General features: G+C 50.9%; 1 protein-coding gene across 1 annotated transcript in view; it reads left to right on the forward strand.

The window, feature by feature from the left end:
* Wscd1 (WSC domain containing 1) overlaps positions 1-24,019 on the forward strand; it is a 43,214-nt gene that overhangs the window by 12,452 nt on the left and 6,743 nt on the right. Inside the window, exons 3-7 of the mRNA XM_076870680.1 lie at positions 4,055-4,169; positions 5,662-5,846; positions 10,111-10,232; positions 22,566-22,725; positions 23,611-23,775. Of these exons, the coding sequence (XP_076726795.1) occupies positions 4,055-4,169; positions 5,662-5,846; positions 10,111-10,232; positions 22,566-22,725; positions 23,611-23,775 (747 nt within the window). The remainder of the gene's footprint in view (positions 1-4,054; positions 4,170-5,661; positions 5,847-10,110; positions 10,233-22,565; positions 22,726-23,610; positions 23,776-24,019) is intronic.

Here is a 24,019-nt window from a genome sequence, read left to right on the forward strand (position 1 = left end):
AGTGACCATCAAACCTCCTCATTATTCAGCAAAGAAAGGATTAATTCCTGGGACAACAGGGGGTATGCGGAATCCAGTTCCAGCAGGATGGTGACAATTTTGAATGGTCTGCCCCGCACCATGGGTTGTTAAATATTTTGAATATGCCCCACAGTTTCAGGACGAATTTGCTCTCCCTGCAGAATAACAAAATCGTCTCTGTTGTCCCTTGGCGGGAGGTCTTCAGTGAAAGCAGGGGAAGCCAGGGCACTGGCCCGAAGGCTCTCTGGGAGCCCCCCTGCTCCTTTCCCGTTGTAGGGCTCGGGAGGGCCTGCAGAGCCAGGCGGGCCTCACTGATGGAGAGTGGTCACAGTGCAGCCCTCTGGACAGCTGCTGGGGCCACAGACAAAGCAAGCATCTCTTTGCGGCCTGGGCATCCCGCCATCCTCCTGAAAGGGGATCCTGCAAGGCGCGGAAGCTGCAGGAGGCTCCATCAATCACTGAGCATTTCATTATACCTTGGACAACATCCATAATGGAATAAAATGTCAGTAAGTTTACTGGGGGAAAAAATAGTAACTTCTCCATAGCCAGTTTGTTTTTTATTGATAGTAATTTCCAAAGACATTCCAATATCTCCAAAGCCATCGTTAATAGCCTCACGGCTTGTCCATTTTGATGTGCAAATGAACAGATGCAGAGTCACAGACAATAATGCATCGCCTCCATTTCAGCCGAAAGTAATAAATCCGCGGCAGGATGTGTCCCAGCGCATCCCTCGAAAGTTCTCTTCTTTCCTGCACATTCTCGCCTCTGTCGGAGAGTTAGAGAAAACATTTGTGGTGTTTCGGGGATGAAAGAGCTCACCTGCTCTTTACAAATCAGAGTGGCCATCTGCATCTGAGGCCAGGGCTTCCTCTCCACGTTGATCAGGTCCATAACCGGCCAGCTGGTAACTGCTAGCCACTCCTTGTTTGAAGAAGAACTGGAGTCTGACTGCTGGGAACCAGTTTTTTCCCCCTCCTCTTTTAGTGGCATGCTCATTATTTGGCTAATATTTACGGATCCATTGTCACGCTAGGTCCCAGGTTAGAGGGGAGGATCTGAATGATAATCGCTGTTGCTTACTTGAACATCTGTCAAGGCACAGCTCTATACAGGCATACATCTGTTTTCTCATTTAATTTAATCATAGCCTTCGGATGGCACCCTCACCGTTTTCATGGCAAAGAATATGAGTTTCAGGAAAGTAAAATCATTGAGAAATTTTCATTATTAATGATCTAGAAACCAGAAAAAAAATAATCACTCCTGGGTAGTTCCTGTGTCAGGCCTTGCATTTGACCCTTCATATGTGTTATCTTACATAATCTTCAAAACCAGCCTGTGGAATTGGCACCTCATGCCTATTTTACAGATGGGAAAGCTGAGATTCAGAGAGGGGAAGCTGCACATCCCAGGTCACAAAGCCAGGTAGTGGTGGAACAGGGATTTGAACCTAAGACAACCCGTTGCCCAAGGCTGTTTCTATCCGGTTGCCCAGAAACCTTGGAACCTCAGCCTTGGAAAGTCTTGAGACTGGCCACTTTTAAAACGTTGTGGCTAATGTCCCAGCTACAGTGATAAATGTTTAACATTCCCTGAGCTCATGTTTTGGATTTTTAATTGAAAGCTTTAATGGACGTTTTTCTTTGCTGGGCAACACATCAAAAATTTCCCAGATACGAGCTTTCTTTTGCTAAGTAGGTGGGCAGAGGAGGGAAATTCATGCCCGCTGTCCTGGGAGAAAGTTCTCTGCAGTGAAGCATGATGGTTGCAATCGTCCTGAGGCTGACAGGGCAGAGAAGCTTGTGGGGCCTGGGTCTCAGAGAAGCAGGCAGTGCCCGGTGCCAGGGGATGGCCTGCTGGGAGTGGCCGTGGCTTCTGGCTTGGAAGATGGCCAGACACTTTGGCAGACATTGAAGATGGCTGTCAGCTTCTTCCTCTGCCCTGTGTCCTCTGACCCTAAGGCTCTTTGGTCCTGGCGTGGTGAGGAGTGCAGTCTACTCTCGTCTTGGTCATTCTCTGCTTCCTCTCTCTTAAACTAGAGCCTCAAGAATTGCACCTTGGTGCCGTCAGCAGGACCATCCCTCCCTGGATCTGAGCTCTCAGCTCCTGTTCTTGCACCCATAGGGAACATCATGGGTTTTTAGGAGCTGTAACCCACTGTTCAGAGTTGGGTGTTGACGTTGACACTGGGCCTAACCCTGCTGAGACAGGGTGGGTCACCAGTGGGGCTAAAGGTCTGGCCCCAGCCCTCCAGGAGGGCTGTCTCAGTAGAGACAAGACCCACAGACTTGCAAGATGGTGAAGGGCAGCAGTTAATGACAAGAACTTGGCTAACAGATGAGTTTTCCAGGTACAACCTGGAAGACTCCAAAGAAGAAGCATGTCGCGGTGGGCTGGAGTGGGCAGGTGTGTGACCTTGGTCTTCAGGACAGGCAGGGAAAACAGGGTGGATGTGTCAGGGGAGCAGCGATGGAGTGGGGCAGGAGAAATGAGCTTGAACAAGGGGAGGTGGCGAGGGTGGGTGACTATCCATTTGACAGTTGGGGAAACAGAGGACCAGTTGAAGTGATTCAGCCAGATCAGAGATGGACAGAAAAGCCACTTTGGGCTTCAGACCTCAAACATGAGGTTGATGGACCCATTTCTCCAGATCACTTAGCACATGGCTCCTGAGTCCCTGCTTTGGACCAGCTCCTTGGCCAAGAATAAAAATGAGTCTCCCCTGCTCTGGGGGAGCCCGTGAAGCAGTAGACCATCAGGACTACCTGATGGTAGTCTCAGTAGGCTCACTACCCTGATTTATACTCCATCGGGGAGACAGCAGGCTGCTCGGAGGCCTTGGGTGTGCAGCTTCTGGAGAGCCTCATTCCCCTGGAGACGGTGGTGCCCGCTGCCAGTGGTATGGGAGAGGAGTAGAATGCAGGGAGAGGTGCAGCTTCTTTATCACAGGTGCCCCATCCAGATCTCAGCACAGCTATTATGGGTGTGCATTCACAGCTTGGGGACCGTGCGATGGCGTGTTTGCAAATTCCCAGCATTCTGTTTCTTCAAAACACAGTGGTGTGCGTGACATTTACCTGCCCAGTGCCATGTTTGCATGGTGTTTGTGATTGCTGTGTTGCTCTGTGCATCTCTGGGAGGCTTCTCCTTCCCTTAGCGGAACAGAATAGGCTGTCACAGACTCCCAACCACCAGTGGAGCTGTCCCCTAGTGTCCCCTCATGGAGCTGTCCCCCAATGTTCCCATCCAGGGATGTGCCAGAGTGACCAGAGAAGGCTCTGTGGTCAGTTGGTCCCATTGATTGCCACACAGGACACCTATCTTATTATACCCTTAACAGACGCTGCTTGCACCAGCAGAGGACAGTGGATTTTTTTTTTTTTTAATTTCTTGTCCTGTTGGAAAGTTCTTCCTTATGTAACTTGACATCAGATTTTCCCTGAGTCCCGTCTTCTCTCTGGCCTCATGGAAGCAGCAAAACTTTCTCTTGAGACCTTGTGGAGGCAGAGGGGCCTCTCTGAGCCTAGAGAGACTAAGGATGGGGAGGAGAGGGTAGTGGCCATGGGAGGTCATTAAACTATCCAGTTACATTGCAAGTCAATAATTTTTAAAAAGTTTAATGAGATGGAAATGCTCACTACCCTGATTTATACTATACGTCCTATATGTCTATTGGATTATCACGCTATAATTATAATGTATAATTAAAATCATAATAATGAATAAAAATAAATCCACATGTGGGTAGTGGAGAAAGCGGTAGTCAGCATGAGCCAAGCTTCTCACAGGGCTGTCCTGGTGGACAGTGGGCCGTTTACTAAAGAGGGGCAGGCAGTGAACAAGATGGAGCTGTCCAGATGCCCACTTGGCTCCTGCACTGAGCGGGCATTGGGCTGCAGCCCTCACCCCCTGCACTTCCCTGGAGAGGTGACTGAGCCAGGCAGGGCTAGAGACTCCTTGGCTTCTCCTAAGCCTGAGCCCCACGGTTTGGACCCCTCCCTCCCTGATCTTATCCTCCCTCCCACAGGAACCTACCTTGGCTGCTTCCGTGACGAAGGCCAGGAGAGAACTCTGAAGGGGGTAGTGTTTTATGACTTGAGAAAGATGACCGTCACCCACTGCCAGGACGCATGCGCTGAGCGGTAAGTGCTGGGACCCCGTGCTGTTGAGTCCCCTGGAGATAAGGTCAGAAGAGAGTCCCAGAAGAGTGATGCCATGGCTGCCAATATATTTAGACCTCAATTGATGAGATCAGATCCCCATCATCCAGAAGTAAGGTGCTGGGCCAGTGTCCAGAGACCTGCTTTCTAATCCAGTTGTGCCAGGGACTTGCTGTGTGACTTTGGTGAGATTTTTTTTTTTTTTCCTTCCATGAGCCTCCATTTACCCACCTTTTAAAAATAAAATGAGACGTTTTAATCTATATTTCTCCAAGGACCTTTCCAGCTCCATTAGCAAAAGTGTTTCTATTTTGTGTTTATAACAAGTTTTGCTTTTTCAGATACTGCCAGCTCTCTCTTAGTAGTTAGCAGACATTTGTCATGTGCCAAGCAAGGGTCCACTGTGCATGTGTGCATGTGCACGGGTAGAGGACAGGCAAGACAGCATGAGAGGACACTGTCATCTATTTCTATCACCTTAGATCCTCTTACAATTTTGATGTCACACAGAGCCCCACAGTGCTCTGTTAGGTAGCAAATTAATTTGTCCCCTTTTTCACATGAAGAAACTGAGGCTGAGGAAAGGTAGGACAAGACCCTCCTGCATTGCATGCACTTTGCAGCTTAGATAAAGCTGAAACTGAAGATGGAAGCGTCTCATTTTAGTTTCTTAACAATGAAAGAAACTGAGACTGGAGGTAGGAAGTGATGTTCAGCATCTCACAGCTACTAAGTGGCCAAACGAGGACTAGCTGCTTCTGTCTGGATTTTTAGTCTGGGGCTTTTTATACCAGGATCCACTGAGAGGGGAGTTTGAAAACACTGACCACTTTCTGTAGTTGCAATCCCATGTGAAACGTTTAATACATTCCATTTCCAATCTGTTTTTGTTTACAGCTGCAATTACAACTGGGGGAAAGTAGGTAGAGAAATGTCTGGAGCCAGGGGCTGTGCAGACGGCCCCTTTATAATATGACAAGCGGCAGGTGCTTTGGGCCTGGGACACACTTAAAGTTTTTGAGTTGTGCAACTGTAACATTGCTAGCTTGACATTGTCTGCAGTGAGAGTATTTACACCACAGAAAGGGGCAAGCACTCCATATCAGGGCTCTCTCTGTCCCCTGCTGAGAACTGGGTTCCCAGCACATGGCTGATCCGGCCCCATGTATCTTATAACATGAGGTCACTAAAGCTCAGGGCTAAGGTCAGAACAATGGGGCTAATCACTTATTACAAAGGGAAAATGGTCCCCAGACTTACCTAGATGACTTTTAATTCTGGATGAAGACTGACTCTTAAGGCCAGCCACAGGCTGTGGGCCATCCCCCCTGCCTCCTCACCCAGACCTAACCTCGGCTTCACGTCCAACCCTTATCCTGGCTCAAGGCCCAGCTGTTGATGCCTGATCCAGACCTTTCTGCAGATAGGGCTCTGAGCCAAGGTCTGGACTCACCCAGTCTCCGTCTCCCTGCAGGTCCTACGTCTACGCAGGCTTGGAGGCTGGTGCAGACTGCTACTGCGGGAACCGGCTGCCAACCCTGCGCGTCGGGCTAAAGGAGTGCAACCAGGAGTGCAAGGGGGAGAAGGGCACCGTGTGCGGGGCTGTGGACCGGCTCTCTGTGTATCGTGTGGACACATTGCTATCCAGCTCCAGGAAGCGTGAGTGTGCCCGCCTCTCCCTGAACTGTGCATGTCCCACGTGCTCCAGCTGTTCCCTACTTGTAGCCCCTCAACGTCACTATGTGGGGCAGGCAGATCCTGTGTCCTCCCTTCTCTCTCATCTTCATTATATGTGCTTCTGTCACGGTAGGCGTCAGGGCCCATTGAAGAGGACTCAACTGCTTGAGTTCGTGACTGAGACATGCCTTGCAGGAGGGAAGGATTAGGAGGCCTAGATATGCCTCATACATGCTGTGTGACCTCAGACAGCTCACTTACCCTCTCATGGTTCTAGTCTATTTTGTAAACTGCCTCTGAGGAGACCTGGATTTCTAGCAATAGGAAGAACAGAGAATCTGAAAGTTCTCTAGCTAGAAAACATCTGGAAATGTTGGGTAAGGTTAGCCAATATCATTTTAAATGGACAGCTTTCATTAGCAGGAAAGTAAAAACCACAGTGGTAGGAGGAGGGGATGATGGTTGCAGCCCTGGGTCTCAGGGCCCTGGGTCATCAGTCTTGGTAAACCTAAAGCCTAGGTTTTTCCTGTTTAAGCAGAGCAGGAAATGAGACCTTGGACCTGTCATCCAACAGGGAAGTGGATTAAAACCTCTGCATCAAGTGGAACTCAATTTCACTGAAGAATAAACCAGTGGAAATTTTGATGAAAAAATAATTAATAATAAGTCACCCACCAGTTCAGGGAGATAGAAAGGAAGCTTCTCTGTTTTAACTTGAACTTCAGTTGAAATTAAACTTCTTCTACAAATTAGCCCTTATACATTTTTACAAGTTCTGGGATTCAAATTTATACTGTGTGTTCCTAAAAATTCTAACCTAAAAAGTTGGTTCTGGGATGCATGGAGTATCTGGTAGAGACAAATGCAAAATCGAGAGAGAGAGAAAGAGAGAGAGAGAGAGAGAGAGAGAGAGAGAAATAAAGAGAGCTGGACCATCACTCAGAGTTCCCACAGGTAAATTCTCACTGAAGATGAATTTACAATTCAAAATTACAGAACTCAAGAGAAAATAATCAACCATAAGGTAGAATAAGCTGATAACTCCAAACAAGAATTTCAAGGAGAGTGCTGTCAATTAGAGATGACACCTGAGGGGGCCCAATTAGATAAATTTGAAATTCAAGGTTGTCCTTATTATAAGATGATGGCCTCAGATTTACTTAACCTGATTACAAAAGGTTCCTCAATAAAATATAACAGGGTTGTGCACATTCACATGTGCTGGGGGTGATTCTTTTTTTTTTTTTTTTTTGTACCAGGGATTGAACTCAGAAGCACTCAACCACTGAGCCACACACATCCCCAGCCCTATTTGGTATTTTATTTAGAGACGGGGTCTCACTGAGTTGCTTAGGGCCTCACTAAGTTGCTGAGGCTGGCTTTGAACTTGCGATCTTCCTGCCTCAGCCTCCTGAGCCGCTGGGATTACAGGCGTGTTCCACCGCACCTGGCTCTGGGAGTCATTCTTCCTTTGACTGGAAGGGCCAGGCCGGGAAGAAGTGAGCCTTCTCCCACAGCATGGATGGAGACTTGCATTACCACTGGCCAGGGTGGAACTACAGATCATGGTGGCACAACCCAGACATGGTCTGCTTCTGTCCATGGTCTTGCCTCTGTCCATGGTTCCATGAGGTCGATGGATCAGTTCAGGAATGGACAGAACTCAGGAAATGAGGTGTCAAGTCAAAATCCAAGTCTGTAGAGGGGTTACTGGGGGGATTCTCTAGCAACAATTGAGTTTTCTAAGCAGTTCAGATGCCCATCCCTGAGAACCACAGTGCACCTAAAGGTCAGCCCTGACCACCTTTTATGGGATCAGAGTGTAGGGACAGCAGCCCAGTGTTTGTCCCTGACAGCTGGGGATACTCAGGTGTTCCTTGCATTCAGACAGGACATGTCTGGAAGCCAGGAGGGCCAGACAGAGCAATGGGCACAGGATGGGGAAACTGACAACATGCTCTTCCGCTTAAGGGTCCAGCAAAGAGGCCATTACCTCCACAGGTGCTTACTGCCACCTACCCTGCTCCAGGCCTTGACTTGGCACAGAGGTTTGCCATCACCTGGACAGCCACATGGGCTTCCTGAGGACCAGGCTGCCCTAGCCTGGTTTCTTGGATCTTTTATTTCTTTGGATTCAAACATTAGCCTGACCCCTTACCCTTCACCTCTGACCCCCAGCAGGACCAGGCCTGTACGTGGACTCTAGGATGTGCCACCCACTCTCCCCTCTGCTGTCACTGACTCTCAGAGACAGGTGTTGTACTTCTCTTGTCCACTGGCTAAGGGGCAGATGGCCTGGTCATTTGGGCCAGCCCCAGACCTCAAGTCTGCCAGACCTGCTGTCATGGTTCATGTGGAAAATGGTGTCCACACCTCCCCTTCGGGCAGGCTGTGAAGCCCTGTGTGGTTGACCCTTGCCTTCCCTCTCCCTTCTCGAGAGGACAGGCTGACAGGATCTCTCTCATAGGTGACCAGGTGACACCCCCCCCATTGTAACTTGCAGCCGTTTCTGGCTAACCAGATTCATGGACCAGCTTCCAGGTCAGACTCAGGGTTCGGTCCTGAGAGCTCATTAATGTCTTCCCCTTGATGATGTCATTCTGTCCTGAGTGGCCCTTGGGTTCTCACCTGGAGAGCCACGGAGAGGCTGTGGAACAGGCAGCTCTGGGCAACAACCTGTCTGCTCACAGTCGCATTTGTGGTACCTGGGGACAGCTGGTTGCTCTCCTGTCACAGTCGATGCCGTCCCCTCATGTACCTTGTCTGCTCAGCTCCTTTATTTACTCAGCTCTTCCTGGGCGCCTGCTCTGTCAGGGTCAGCTGGCTGAAGGCCACTCAGGATGCCAGATGCAAAGCCCTTTGCTTCCCTTTCTGTGACCTGGGGACTCACTAGGATGCTGGTCACTCTACCCTCCCTGTGTCTTCCTGTCCTACTGACACTCCCCTTGCCTTGTCCCTGTGCCTGTCCCACCCTAGCACCCAGTGCATCTACAGGTTGGTTCCCTGGGGACCAGCCATGCCACAGGACAGTCTTGTGGGTCCCGTGTGTGTCCTCACCCTCCTCCTGGACACACCCAGGGCAGGCACGTGGGTGTGGGAAGACCCGACTCAGCCATGTGGTGCATTAATAGCCAGCCCCAGCTTGGTGGGATGTAGGAGGAAACAGAGTCTCTGAGCTGGTGACACAGGAGGGTTGCAGAGCTAGTCAGGAGCAGTGACTGCCCATGAACCCAGGCCTCCTCTGGGGACTCTAAGTCCCTCTGTTTTCTCTGCAACAGGCTGCTTTCCTGCAATCATCCCCTACTAGGTCTAAGTCCTGACTTTCCAACCACCGCTGCTGTGGTCAGCCAGGATGGGCTTCCAGATCCAGGGTTTGATCCTGCTTCCGCAGTTTGGCACGGAAAGTGCTCTCTGCCATGGTCAATGCCAGCGAAAGGGGTTCTGCTGCTGGTCAGGAGGTGTGGCGGGCAGAGCCGCCTGGTAGAGAGACTGAGCCCTGGGAGACCTTTTGTTCAAGGGAGTGTGGGATGAGAAACAGGATGTTTCCTAGAGAAACTCTGATGAGTTTGGAAGAAATAAGAACAGTTGGTGCCGGAACATTCCAGAAGGTTTGTTCAGCACCAAGGGAGCCAACGAGGGAGCTGGGCTTTTCCACCAGAAGGTCTAGAGAACAACTTGGCAGGAAGCTTCCGTGGTGACACAGGTGTCAGGAGTATTCCTAGAATTCGGGTGGGAGTTCAAGATCAGAGGGAGGCAAAACTTGCTCAGAAGCAAAGCAGCCTTGTGGTCTCAGCGGCACAGCAGGATTGCGAACTTCCAAGTCTACTTTTCTTTTTAATGCCTATATTCAGAGGGCATAGAGTTTTCCAGAATATCAGCTTCTCAGGTCACCTGTCATGGACTCCGACACATAGTAATTGCCCAACCCAGGAAGGAAAGGAGAGAAAAAAATAAAAGACAGATGGACACCATCTGCAGAGATCTGGTAGAAGCAAACCCTGAGCTTAGCAATTTCAGCCAAATGGTCCCTTGTCAGGGACCCTGGACAACCCAGGTCCTATGCCTGGTTTCCTTCAGGATCTTGAATGCACCCTCTCCAGGACTGTCTCTCTGCCTGACTTGAGTTCTGTCTCTCCTGAGCATGTCTACACCTTTCTCAGGATCCAGAGTCAACATTTTCTCTTGTGACAGGCACCAGCACCCGTGGATACCATTTGTCACCACAAACCCATTTTCTCCCTCCCAGGGCGGACTGCTACCTACCGAGGATGCTTCCGACTGCCAGAGAACGTCACGCAAACCTTCCCCACCTCCCTGGTGGAGGCCAATGTGACCGTGGAGATGTGCTCAGGATTTTGTTCCCAGAAAGTAAGATCTGTGATAATTTCTCAGCCCTTTAAGGATCCAGCATGTGTGGTGGTCTGTGGGGAAAGGGCAAGTGCCCGTGCTGAGCTGCCCTTGTCTGCTCCGGCCCAGGTGGGAGCTGAGCAGTGGGTACAGGAGGGAGGCAGGCCACGCACCTGTTGCACAGAGGATGCCAGTTGTTTGAGGCCAGGTAGGGAATTGTCGGTGAAGGCTATAAAGCTGGAAGGAATGTGCCTTTCTGGATGCGAGCTCTGCACAAGTGTCAGATGTTAAATTGACTTGGTTTGGATACGTGAAGATGCTGGCTTGGGACTTGGGGATAGCTGATGGATTTTCTGTTGTTTGCACTATGATGTTGGGCTGCAAATCTGACTGCAGGGGTCATGGTCACACCTGCTCCTTTGGTTGGATCCAGACTGAGGAATGGAGGGTGATTCTGCTAGCACTGGACCAAGCACGCAAGGCCACGGTCGGTCCCCACATTGCATGCTAGCTTAGGAGTAGAAGGAGTTGAACAAGGGCACAGGGGGCTTGCAAAAGGCAGGGCCAGAAATGTGTAACAAAAGGCTGGGAGACCCAGCAGACAGTGTCCAGAGAACAATGAGGTCTTGGGCTGGGGTCCGGGGCTACCTGGGTGTGCTGGGTTTCAGTAGTCTTGACAGGACTGTGGTACTTAACTACATAAGAGAACAGGACTAAGGAGGGAAGAAGGCTGTGTTGGGCGACTTTCTCATTGCTGCCACCAAAAGACCTGATGAGAACAACGTAGAGGAGGGAAAGTCTATTTGGGGCTCCTGATTCCAGAGGTCTCAGTCTATAGATGGCCATCTCCATAGCTCTGGGCCCAAAGTGAGACAGCACAGCATGGAGCAGGGGCGTGGTGGAGGAAGGCAGCTCAAGGAGGCAGAAAGAGCGCTTTGCTCACCAGGGACAAAATAAAAACCCCAAGGGCACAGCCCAGTGACCTACCTTCTCCAGCTCCACCTGACCTGCCTACAGCTGCCACTGGGTTAACCCATATCGGTGTATTGATCCCCTGATTCGGTTACAACTCTCATGCAATCATTTCACCTCTGAACATTCTTGCCTGTGAGCTTTGGGGGACACCTCATATCCAAACCTCACAAGGGCCTTCACTAAGACGGTGATGGTGACAATGATGATCAAGAGAAGGGGACATTTACTGATCATGTATTTCATGCCAGGTACCATCCCAGGCACTTTATGTGGCTAACTCCTTTACTCCTTCTAAGAATCCTATGGGGTGGGGACTGAGGTCAGCTCCATTTTGCAGGTGAGGAAACTGAGGCAGAGAGCCCGAGTAGTCTGCTCAAGGTCACCCAGCCAGTAAGCGGTGGTGGAGCCTGGGCTTGATGTCAGCCAGCTCCTCGGTCAGCTGTTGGTTCAGTGGGTACGGGGGAGGGGCTTCAGTGAAGCAGATGTTCTTGGGCCTATATGAGCACATCCTCTGCTGCACCCCACCCTACACACCCTGTGAGCTGCCCTCTTCCTGCTTCCTGTGTTCCTCAGTTGCCTGGAGAGCTTTCCTCCGAGGCTGCTTGGAGAACTGGTGCTTCCTTCTTGCCCAAGTGCATCCTTTGAAGCAGCTCTACTGAGTCACCAGCATTTCCAAAGCCACCGCTGAGGATGCCTTGGGGATCAGAGGTCCGCAGGACACAAAAATGCACGCAGCCCCGCACCCGGGCAGTTTATTGATTTGCAGACATCTGGCCTGCAGACCTGTGGGAGGCAGACCTCTGGGGGAAGCAGTAAGGATGCATGCTCAGCCGCCAGCTCCTGCCTGTACCCTCAAGGGAACAAAGCACCCCCTCAAGGTGAACCTCACATCTGCAGTTCTGAGTAGTTCCCCAGAGAGAACCCTCCACTGGGACCAGGGAACTGCACTGGTCACACAGGCTGAGGCTGGCTCCCTCCATCAGCAGCCCCGCAGGGCTCCTGCTGAGGACTGGGTGCTAGGCATGAGTCATCTGCCTCAGTCCTCCCAGGGGCTCTGTCAGGGAGACATTCTCCTCTCTGTTTGCTGCAAGAGGCAGCGCAGGCTTGCAAGGTGGGGGTGTCCACACCCAGGCACCGAGCAACTAGCTTCACAGCCCTGTCTCCTGACACCAGGGCCTCGCTGCCACTCTGTATAAGTGGCAGAAAATATGAGAAGAAACAGGAGAGGGAATGGGCTGTCGCCATGGCTGTGTGCCCTGAGCACTTCAGATGGCTTTGAGTGGATAATCTGTTCACATGTAACACAATGAAAAGATACCAGAGCTCCTCACTCCTGACCCCTTCCACTCACGTCCATTCTCCCAGGCAGCCCACAGCTGTCTGCTTTCCGAGACGGAACATTCAAGCAATTGCATCCTCTTCAATGTCATTACGAACCCCCTGGATGGTATAGAGCCCCGCACACGATTCTGCACCAAATCCATTCCACTGGACTATCCATCTTCAAGATGGTTCCATATCAGTAGAGAAAGTGATTTCTCAATCTTTTTTTTTCCCCCATTACACAGATGGCCTATAATTTATTTAACCCATCCCTGCCTATTAAATATTTAGGTTATTTCTAGTCTTTTGCTGTTACAAACAACACAGCATTGGCTATCCTGGGGTCATTTTGTCTGAGTGAATCTGTAAGGAAAAAAAACAACCCTAGGAGAGTTCAAGAGTGTGTCTGTCATTGTAGTCAGTGTTGCCAGGTTGCCCTTAGCAAAGGTTATACTAATTGTATCTCCCTTCTAGTGAAGAGCAAGGATAACTGTGCCACCCTGGTAACCCTTATCTATGGGAAGGGTGGATTCCAATCCTAGGCAGATGCCCCAGGAGCACCACTGATTGGCCAGCCCTTTAGAACCCAGAGGGTCCTGCCTTGTGGTCACAGGTAAGAATTTCAAGATCTAGAACTCTTCAACTTCTATTTTCAGCCTTCCTTCCTATTTACTGGCACAAATCCAGGTTGCTACAATTTCACAGCGGAGCCTATGCCAAAAGATACCCACAGGCTCTTGGGATCTTAAGCCATTTGGGACCTTAGCACCTTGTCCAGGTTCCTCTTCGTGATACATTTCAAGGACGAGTTACCTGCTCAGCTCTGGCACATGCGGCTGGGAATCCTTCTGGTCAGACCACAGGGAAAGGCATCTCCTGTGCCTGTACCCTCCTCCGTGTCTGCAGCATTGGATTCCGTGTGACAGCGTCTCCCTCATCCGGCCCATCTGTATTGTCGGATGGGAGGGTGGGTGTTTCCTCGGGTCCCATTGTTTAGAGCTGCGGGATTTTGCAGCTGTAGGAAGAGTCACTATTTCCAGTTTGAAAGTTGAAAGCCCGACTTAGTAAAAATACGTGGAGTGAAATGTGGCAAAACACATATGCTGATATTTATAGTGGGTGAAGCCAGATGCTGGGTGCCCGCAGAGTCTAGTGATCAGTGATCACAGAGTCTAGTGATCAGTGATCATCACACCCAGCTCATGTCTGAGGAGGGGCTGGGATGGGAACTCAGGGGACTCACTCCTGGCAGAGTAAGGCCAGTGCTTGAAGCAGGTGAAGGAAGCTGAGAGGGAGGCTTAGAAGGGAGGAGGATGGCCCTTTTTAGGGAGGTTGGAGCTGGAGCAGTTGGGCAAAGTCAGCAGGTTGGGTGAGTGGAGCAGGGAGTGCCTTGTGAGAGGTGGCACCTGTGGAGCGGGACCAAGGTGGTGGGGAAGCTGCCCAGTCCTGCCAGGGTGGAGGGCTACCTGAGAGTGGCGTGAAACGTAGGGTGGGGACAAGTTGCAGAGGACTGAGATGTCTGCTTTAAAATTCAGACTTTTTTTCAGGGGGGAAAAAAGAGGGAGTTCCTGAGGGTGTGGCAGGGAAGGAGTCATATGACCCACATGATACTGCACAGCTGCCGGAAGGTTATTCTGGAACACGGAGAGGGGTAGAGCTGAGGAAGGAGGAAGTCGATCGGAGAGATGCTCCAGGAGCAGAATCCACATGAGACGTGGGCATCGGCTGGGGGGATGAGGAGGCATGTGGGGCGGGGGGTGGGGGGAAACATCTGGCCAGAGGAGAAGGGGAGTTTCCCGTGGATCCCTCTGGAAGGCAGCATTCCTTAGAGAGGCCTTGACAAAGCGGCCACAGAAGTCAACCAATGACCTGGCTATAAAGTGAGGGATTCCAGGAAGGGCATGAATGGTACCCAGATATCGTGCATCCCAGTACAATGACTGCTGACCCAGCAGCATCAGCCTTTGGTTCCCGGACCAGCTAACCCTGCTCCCTTGTCTAGCCTTTGAATGATGCTATAACGTAGACTCAAGCCTTCTGGGCTGGCAGCCCCTGAGCCCTGCAGATTCCGGGTGGGGGCTTTGCTTCCACCCTAGGCAGGGTGGGGGAAAGACATTTCAGCTTGGGAGAATTCTTTTGTTTCAGAATCTGCCTGTGCCTTAGAGGATACTTAACAGTCTCCCTAGCCCCTGCTCACCAGATACTAACCGCAACTCTCCTCTCACCTGTGACAATTTTGGACTCCAGACGTTGGCAAAGGGTCCTGGAGGGGAAATCACCCCTGATTGAGAGCCATGGCTTGCTCGAAGGTGTTGGTTAGCAATGCCCAGGCCTGGCCCACTTTCCCCCAGGTCCGAATTCCACCTCTAGCCTTGAGGTCTGGGGATGTGAAAGCAGTTGGAAATTCATCTGACCTGGGTCTCTGCAAGGAATTTTTCTCCTGAACATCGAGGGTGGTGAAAGCGGCGCATTCCGGGATGTCTGGCCGTGCTTTCCTGTTCTGAAGGCCAAGCCCTCTTCTCCAGGAAGGCCGGTGGTACGGAGGCTGCAGGGCAGTCCCCGTGGAAGCTTTATCTCATGCTCATTTGGCCAAAAAAGCAGGCTCCCGATACCCTGTGAGGTGGGAATGGCTAAATTATGCCAGGGTCATACCGTGGTCTATAATAGAGCCATTGAAAATGTTTTCCAAAGACTTGCATGAGGGAAAATGTTCGCAGCAGAATGTTCAGTGGGGGTAGGGGAGGGGACCAGAGACCAGCTGGGTAGAAGGGCTGCTGGGAGTGACAGATGTAGAGGTGGGGCTTGGCAGCAGGAAAAGAGGGGGAGCCCTCCTTGCCGCACCCCCACTTTAGAGCTGCCCTCTGAGGCTTCTTTGTGCGCCCCCCCCCCCCCCCGATAAAAATCTCTACTGTGTTTTTTGCTTGTGGGTGAAAATGGATTTGGGGAGCTCCAGGAGTGCAGTTGAACAACAAAAAAAAGAACATTTGGGGCAATATTAGCATCTTAATGATCTGATTCTCTGCCAGCGAGAGGGACTTGACCAGTGTAACGTGTTTTTAAAGCCTCCTGAAATGATCCTGCCTAATTTCCGGTGGTGATCATATTGAGGTGGGAGGAAACCTGCTCACCCTCTTTCGCCTTCAAGATCCTATCAGCTCCTTCGTCCTTACGCAAAGCTCGAAGGAGCAGAGGGGCAGGTAGATATTTGCATTGCTACCAGTTCGGATCTGGGGTCATTGATTTTGAAGCCTGATATTTGTCCACAAGCAAACGCATAGACCATTTGTGGGAGTGAGCGTTCCAAAATGGGGCTGATAGGTGAAATCTCACACCCTTTGCAAGCAGGTCACCAAGGAGGGAGGCTTCACCAGCTGGGACCCCTTGGGACCTGAGCTTTGTTCTCAGTGGCTGCGCTGATAAAGGAAGGGGGGATGGGTAGAAAGGGGAATCACATTTTTCTTTTACCTTCTTTTAGCCGCCTCTCTCGATGTCTAGGTTTGCTTGCAGAATATTAATCACCTGGATGGTTTCCCATTGACATTTCTTAAGGGCTTTTTCTTTGGCCATTTAATGGTGGTGCTAACAGGGCCACCTGTAAACTGGAAAGGCACGCACTCATGCGGAGCCTGCTTGTTCTCTGCTAGATAGCTGCTCTCGCTAAGTCCACATGCATCTGGGCAGATGCAGTCCGTCCTGGATAGAAGCTTGGTCTCCGGGGCTGGGCGCCCTATCTCACGTCTTTGCCCAGAGTGGGGTTTTCAGAACTGCTACCTTGATATGAAGAATCTTATCCAAAGACTGTCTTGCCAATAGGTGGCTGAAGGAACACTGTGGAAGAGTCCATGGAGAAGCTGTCAATGTTGAACCTTGTGTGTGCTTTTAAGAACACTGGTTTGTGTTTTGGAATATCTACTTTAGAAAAAATTTGAGAGCGTAAAAATAAAAATAAAATTCATCCGTAACTTTACCACCTCAGAGAAAACAGCTAACATTTTACAGCCTTTGGGTCTTTTATTGTAGGTATAGTATAGGGAATTTGCATTATGAACATTGACTCTTCCCTCCTTCCATCTGTTCCCTTTTCTTTGTGTTTTATGTCCTGGACATTTTTTATGTTTTCATGCTTTGCCTCCCATGACTGCATGTGTGCCACTCTCTCCTGGTGGACATCGAGTTCACTTCCTCTTTTCTTTTCCTTTCCTTTTTAAAATGCTCATTATTTATTATTTCCTTGGACTGTGCTAGCAGAGATGGAATCTTTGGGACTCAGGATATGTACGTTTTAGGTTTGTGCTTCTCAGACTTCTGATACACTTTTTGGAGTACGTCTCTTAGCTTCACCCTTAAGTTGATAGAAGGGAGGATTTGGACTTATAGTATTCTGGGTTCAGATCCCTGCCCTGAACCTTCGTTTTTCTCATCTGCTAGGTGGGACTGTCAGAGGTGAAACTGCCTCACCAGATTATGACAAGGACTCTGTGATCTATGTTCTTGAGTGTCTCTTGAGTAACAAGTGTTCCAGATGTGGATCATGATGATTGCTACCATTCACCTTCCCCTGGTTCTTTTGCTCTATGGGGGGATGTTTGAGAAACGACCTAAGATGCAGAGCTGGTCTTTTGCCAGGTCGGTAGAAACCCAGGTGCCCTGGGATCTCAGTGGTGGGATGGGTCCATCACAGAGCGTTTTGCGGACTTTTGTCTGATGGATGTGTGGCTTTGATGGGAAGGTGTTCCCTGGAAGTGGGATTGGCAGGTCGGCAGCCGGGGGTGGTGGGGGGGTTCAGGTTTTCAGAAAGCTACCCACCCAAGGGGACAATCCCATATGGTACCTGGAGACTCTCTAACCTTTGCCCCAAACTGTCATACTTGACCTTTTCTCCATATCCAAAGGGCAGATGGCTCCGTATCTGTTTAGAGTGAGGCTGGACACATGGAAGGGGACCAGTGAGTCAGCTCTTGACATGGAGAAGAGAAGTCGGTGGGGTTTTGAGGGTAAAACCTCTGGCCCCGTGCATTTAATTTCACCCAGACTCAGACCATCTAAGCTGCTTAGTATCTACTGTATGAAAAGTACCCCGAGAGCATTTCAATGCTCAAATCCCTCTTCGGAATGGAGATATCAACTCAACCCACCTAAATTTAAACGCACGCCTGAATTCCCCAGAGCCCTCATCGCCAAACCCTGCCCCTTTTATAGATGATAAAACCAAGGCTCAGAGATACCCAGTGGCCTTTTTGGGAGACCACATACTGGATTCAGACCTGAGGTTCCTGATGGCTGTCTCCACCTCCCAGAGCCGCCTCTCAGAGCCCCACAGCCCTGATGTCAGTCACGACATCACTGGATGCGTTTTCCTTCAACCTGTCATTTGCCTGACAGCAGAAGTCCGCTCATCATCCCTCATCCCTGCAGCTACCCTTGCAGCCATCTTCTCTCCTTCCCACATCTTAAATGTTCAGAGCTGCCTCTGGAATGAAGCGAAGGCCCCGGAGGTGAGAGACGGGCTCACAGGTTTCCTCTGGGAATCCTCCGCCCTGCTCTCCTTGGTTCGCCCCCAAGAAGTCAAGTCACGGTGGTTGGGTAAAGTCCAGGTCTTGGAATCCAGGAGGCTGACTCTGTGCCCACTCATCTGACAGACTGGAGATCTTGGGCTATGGGTCACCTGCCTTTTTTGCCTCCATTTCCCCTCTGTGCTCTCTGAAATCTCTATCATTCTGCACAGTTTTCTGGAGATCCTGAGAACGGTGCTCAGAGAAGGATGGAGTTGGAGGAGGTAAGGCCTGGTCAGGCCTGCTGGGACCCTGGCTCCGCGTGTGATGGAATGTCCACTCCTCGATCCCTTGGCCATGGGCCAGGCTTTTGCATATGGATCCTCACGATCTTACAGATCCCAGCCTTTGCTGTTTCATGACCTGGCTCCAAGCTGAATGCCCACCCTCCTGTCAGGCTCAGATGCAGATCCCCCAGACCTCCAGATAAGTTCCCATCCTGCCCCCTGCCCTGCCTCCAGCCGCAGGTGCAGTATCAAGGTGTGTCTCTGCCCTGCCCAGGATAGGCGAGGTGCTTCCATTCAAGCCCCCTCTTGGGTTTGTTTGAAACCACCCCACGCCTGCTTTCTTTATCTGCCTTCCTTTTTCCGATCCTCTTCTCCTCCTCTCTGCCCTTTCTCTCCTCACTGAAGCTTGGAATGGTGTCGGGGTGTGGGGGGGATGTAAGTTGGCAGAGAGATAAGATTCATCAATATTTAATTTTTATGGAAATCATGTCCTAGAAATCCCCAAGGGGCTGAAAATTGTTCTGTGTTTTCAGAATCCAGTGATGTTGCTGAAGCGGTTATGTTGTAAATAAAACCACATTACTGTCTGCAGTTCTCCCCGCCGCTCTGCAAACACCCGGAAACTTGACAGTTTAATCCACTCAGGGAAGCAAAAAAAAAGGTTCGGGTCACTGGTGGGGGCAGCTCATTCTGCAGCCCTGGGATATAAGATTGTGAGGCATCAGCGTTGGCAGTGCTGGTGCTGCTGGGGAGGGAGACGGAGCCCGTGTGCGCACAGCGGATTTCCCATGCCTGCCTCTGAATGGGAATCCCAAGACAGCACAGTCCCCAACCCCGAGGTTCCTGAGCTTGGGGAGGCTTTGCTTAGCAGTAGCAGGATTTTTGTCTCCTCCCTCACTCCCAATGAGGCTGTTGGCCCAACAACCAGCGGAAAGGTAGTGTTCGAGATGGTTGGAATGGCATTTGAGGGGCTTGGGATCGGAAAAGAGCTTGGACATCCATCTATCCATCCATCCATCTATCCATCCATCCATCCATTCATCCATCCATCCATCCATCCATCCATCCATCCATCCATGCATCCATCCATGCATCCATCCATTTATCTATCCATTCATCCATCTATCCATCCATTCATCTGTCCATCTATCCTCCATCCATCCATTTATTCATCTATCCATTCATCCATCCATCCATCCATCCATCCATCTATCCATCCATCTGTTCATCCATCCATTCATTCATCCATCCATTCATCCATCCATCCATTCATCCATCTATCTATCCATCCATCCATCTGTTCATTCATTCATGCATTCATACATCAAACATTTATTGAGTATCTGTCACAGGAGAGACACTACTTTAGGTGCTGAAGATATAGCAAAGCATACAAAGCTCACAAGAAACCCTTCCCTGCTTGCATCCTCCTGGGTAGAGGCAGGCAGTCAACCAGATAAATATGTAAAGTACATAGTATGTTGTGTTGATAAGTTCAGGAAAGAAAAATGAGGCAAGCTTCGTAGGTGTTTACCCATGAGAAATGAAAACATCTATCCACTAAAAGCCTTGTACGAGGATACTTAATGCAGCTTTATTCACAATAGCTAGAAGCTGGAAACAGCCCAGATGTCCATCAACAAGTGGATGAATCAACACACTGCCCCATCTACGCATAGAATACTATGTGCCAATGAAAAGGATCCATCTACAGACACGTAAAAAAACAGGGATGAATTTGACAAATATTTTTCCGAATGAAAGAAGCCAGACCCACAAAAATAGGTACTGGGTGATTCTATTTGTATGATATTTTAGAACAGGTCAGTGGTGATAGAAATCAGAGGAGTGGTTACTTTGGATGAGAGAGGGATGAGGGCAAAGGGGCAGAGGACCCTCTGGTGTGATGGACATGCTTGGTGTGTATTCACCAAAACTGACTGAGTGCTTCACCTGGAATCAGAGCATTTCACCCAGGGGGTTATTTAACAAAATTAGAAAGCAGAGCAGGGGAGCGGAGTGTGTTGAGGAAGATGGGAGGGGCACTGCAACTTGTAAAGAAGTGGTGCTGAGACAGTGACTTGAAGACGGTGAGGGGGAGAGAGCCACAAGGGTATCTGGAGAACATTCCAAGAGGATAGAACAGCGAGTGCAAATGTCCTGAGGTAGGAGCCGGAACAGAGTGGTCAGGAACAGCAAGAAGGCCATTGTCTGAGTGTGCACAGGCTGCTGTGACACAGGTTGGGTGGCTTAAATGACACACATTTACCTTCAGAGATCTGGAGGCTGAGACTCCAAGATGGAGGTGTCAGAAGGTTTCTCCTGAGACCTCTCTCCTTGGCCTGCAGGGGGTAGTTTCTCACTGGGTCCTCAGGTAGCTGTCCCTAGGTCTGTGTGCTGTCTGGCTTAACCTCTTCTCTGCACAAGGACACCAGTCATATTGCATTAGGGCCCCTCCTAAAGGCTTCATCTTAATTATCTCCACTAAGCTCATCTTTTCAATAAGGTCGCATTTTGAGGTACTGGGGTTAGAGCTTCAGGGCTTGAATTTGGGGGACACAGTTCCACTCATCACAGTTAAAATGAATGGAAGTGGAGGGTGGGGCACAGCCAGGTCCCTGTGTGAGCTCTCAAGTTGCACCCTGGGAGCTGGGCTGCTGGTTTCTGCCGCTCCCTGGGCAGGAGGTGTCCATGTGGGACGACAAGGTGGGACAAGGGCTTGTTGTTGTTGTTGCTGTTTGGGGGTTTTTTGATTGGTTTTTGTTTGGGGTACTAGCAGTCAACCCCAGGGCCCGTGCATGCCAGGCAGGCCTCCACCACTGAGCTCCATTCCCAGCTCTCAGCGAGGTCTCTGTGAGAGGGGTCAGAGGTCATACATCTTGAGATCTCTTTTCATGAATTCACATCCCAGTGGACACTTGCTTCCAGCAAAGCCAGCGGTGTTCTGGTTGAGGGTCAGCTCCCAGATGGCACTTTCCTTTGGGAAGGAAGTGGCCGTGGAGTCTAGCTGCGGAGACGCGGGGCTCCATGGCCTCTTGTACTCTTCCCGCGAGCGCAGAGGCCTCCTTGGTTTAAGGAAGGGTGAGGGGCGTGGGGGACCTTTCCCAGGGGCTGCCGGGCCTGGGAGAAGATCCAACCTGGGGTTCAAGAAGCACTCAGCAGCATTTCCTCCCGCTGCCCTGGGGCTCTGCCTGGCCCTCCCTGTCTGCATCTTCTCTATTGTCTTACGGGAGTGCTGAGATCCTCAGCTTTACCAAGCCGTGCATAGTAAATGCTATCGATTTTCTTTTATTTATTTATTTATGAGATTTCTCGCTGTGGGCAAAAAAATAAATAAAAAGGTTTGTGCAGCGATTCTCTCGGCAGTGCCTTCCTCCCTTGCACACGCTCATGGACGGCTCCCTCATCCGTCCACGCTCCAGGGGACCCAGCATCTCTGGTGGAAAGACACAGGAAGGAGTGGAGATGAAACGGGGCTAAATGTCCTACCCAGTGCCTGGTGCATAGTAGGTGCTCAAAAAAAAAAAAAATAGGTGGAAAAGGTGGGTAGATGCATTTTTGAGTGAGCTGTGGCAGGTGCCCAAAGGGGTGAGGCTGAGGATGGTTCATTCCTCCGTGAAGCAGCTCCTGTGGGCCAGGCCCGGTGCTGGACAGTTTGTACCTGTCTCGTCTAACCATCACCATATACCTACGAGTTGGATTTTATTACCTTTTCTCAATGGTGAGATTCAGAGAGGTTAAGTTTCTTACTCAGGTTGCCCAGCAAGTGTGTAAGTAGCTTTCCAATCTTCAGGGGCCAGCCCACTCCCCTGGATGGTGCGGACACAACAAATTGGAACCAGAACCCCTTGAGAGACTGCCAGGAGCTGGCTGGGTCCCCAAAGGGAGGCATTTCTTCTCTCCTAACCCAGAAGGATCCCTCCTTTTTTCAGGAAACCTCCATCACATGGGCCACCTTGGGCAAACACCTCTCAAGCTCACTTCCGGGCCCTGCTTCCTGCTTCCTGCCCTTCACCCACCCCTCTGCCTGAGTGCCACTTACACTGTGCTGACGGTTGTCCTGTCACCCACTCGGAGCTCCTAGCGGGCAGAAGTCACATCTTGTTGAGTTTGTCTCCCAGGATTTGAGCACAGAACCTGCTCATGGAAAGAGGACAGTCACCCCTGTTGACCAAGGCACCAGGCCGTCCCCACATCTGTCCCGCCTGGAGCCTGAGCTGCGGGAAGGCGGGGCCCTCATGTTCACCCCAGTTCCTCCTCTTCTCCTTCCCGGGCAGGAGTTCCCCTTGGCCGTCCTCCGGGGCTGGGAATGCTACTGTGCTTACCCCACCCCACAGTTCAATCTGCGGGATGCTGTGGACAGCTCGCTGTGTGGCCAGGCCCCCGAGGCGCAGAGGCTGGCGGGTTACTGCGAGGTCTACCAGACGCCCGTGCAAGGTGAGATCCGCAGCCATCACTGGGCGTGATGGCATTTGGTCTGGGATGGGGGAGAGTTCCCAGGACTGGAGATGCCGATGATCCCCCGGGACTGGGCGGGGAAGGTGTGTGTGTGTTGTGTCTCCAGCATCTTAGCCAGCGAGAGATGGTCACCAGGGCTCAGTTTCAGGAACCCCTGGCCCTTTATCTGAGTCTCTCTGGGGATGATGGGGTAACAGGAGGATGAGAAGCATGGGGAAGAAGGGCAGGCCCAGAGAGACATCAATAGCAGGTGGTGGGGTTGGGGGGCTTGGGGAGAAGAGAGCTCCCATCTCTAAGGCCTCTAGATCCTGGTATGGTCCTTGGTGTGAGCATCACCTCTGCCCTAGCTGACTTTAAGAACTGAGAGGGGACAAGCCGGTGGAGAGGAAGATTCCCAACTTCTGGAGCATCAGCTCGGACTAGCACAGCCCTGAGGGCCTGGGGGTCTGGGGACTTTCTCCTGGCCATGTCACGTGCTGGAAAAGGAAGATGAGCTCCAGAGAATTGCTCGCCTTAAATGAGGCCAGCCCTGGTTCCCCGTGGTATGTGACATGGCTCAGCCCAGCGAGACCTCCTGTTCACCTCTGCTATTAGAATCTGGAGTCCTCTGGGCATTGCTACAAGCCAGAGTTTGGCTGTGGCCAAAGACATGAAGTGGGGTGAAGATCCATAGAGCAGCCTTGTCATGGGGCTTTCTTTGGCCAGCTACAGACCTGTGCACCCAAGGTTCAGGTGGCAAATGCCTTCACCTCATTTGGGCCTTGGTTTTCCCGTCTGTTAAATGGAAATCTTGGATCATCAGTTCTCATCCTGGGGAACCTGGAATGGAGGGGCGTAACCCTGTGATGACTTCTGGACTTTCAGATACTCGGTGCACGGACAGGAGGTTCCTGCCCAACAAATCCAAGGTGTTTGTGGCTTTGTCGAGCTTCCCGGGAGCCGGGAACACGTGGGCCAGGCACCTGATCGAGCACGCCACCGGCTTCTATACAGGGAGCTACTACTTTGACGGGACCCTCTACAACAAAGGCAAGTCAAGGCTGCAGGGAGGGGCAAAGGAGCTCCCAGAGGTTAGACTGTCCCCTCCTGGGGCATGAGAGCAGTGCCTGTCAACCTTGAGCATGCATGAGAATCGCCTGACTGCCTTTCTAGAATTCAGGTTCCTGGGCCACACCCCAGAGTTTGATTCAGTTTGTCTGGGTTGAGGCCTGGGAATGGGCATTTCTAACCAGCTTCCAGGGGAGGCTCATGTAGCCAGTCGTGGGACCACTTA

This window comes from Callospermophilus lateralis, chromosome 11, assembly GCF_048772815.1.
Source record: "Callospermophilus lateralis isolate mCalLat2 chromosome 11, mCalLat2.hap1, whole genome shotgun sequence".
Classification (NCBI taxonomy): domain Eukaryota; kingdom Metazoa; phylum Chordata; class Mammalia; order Rodentia; family Sciuridae; genus Callospermophilus; species Callospermophilus lateralis.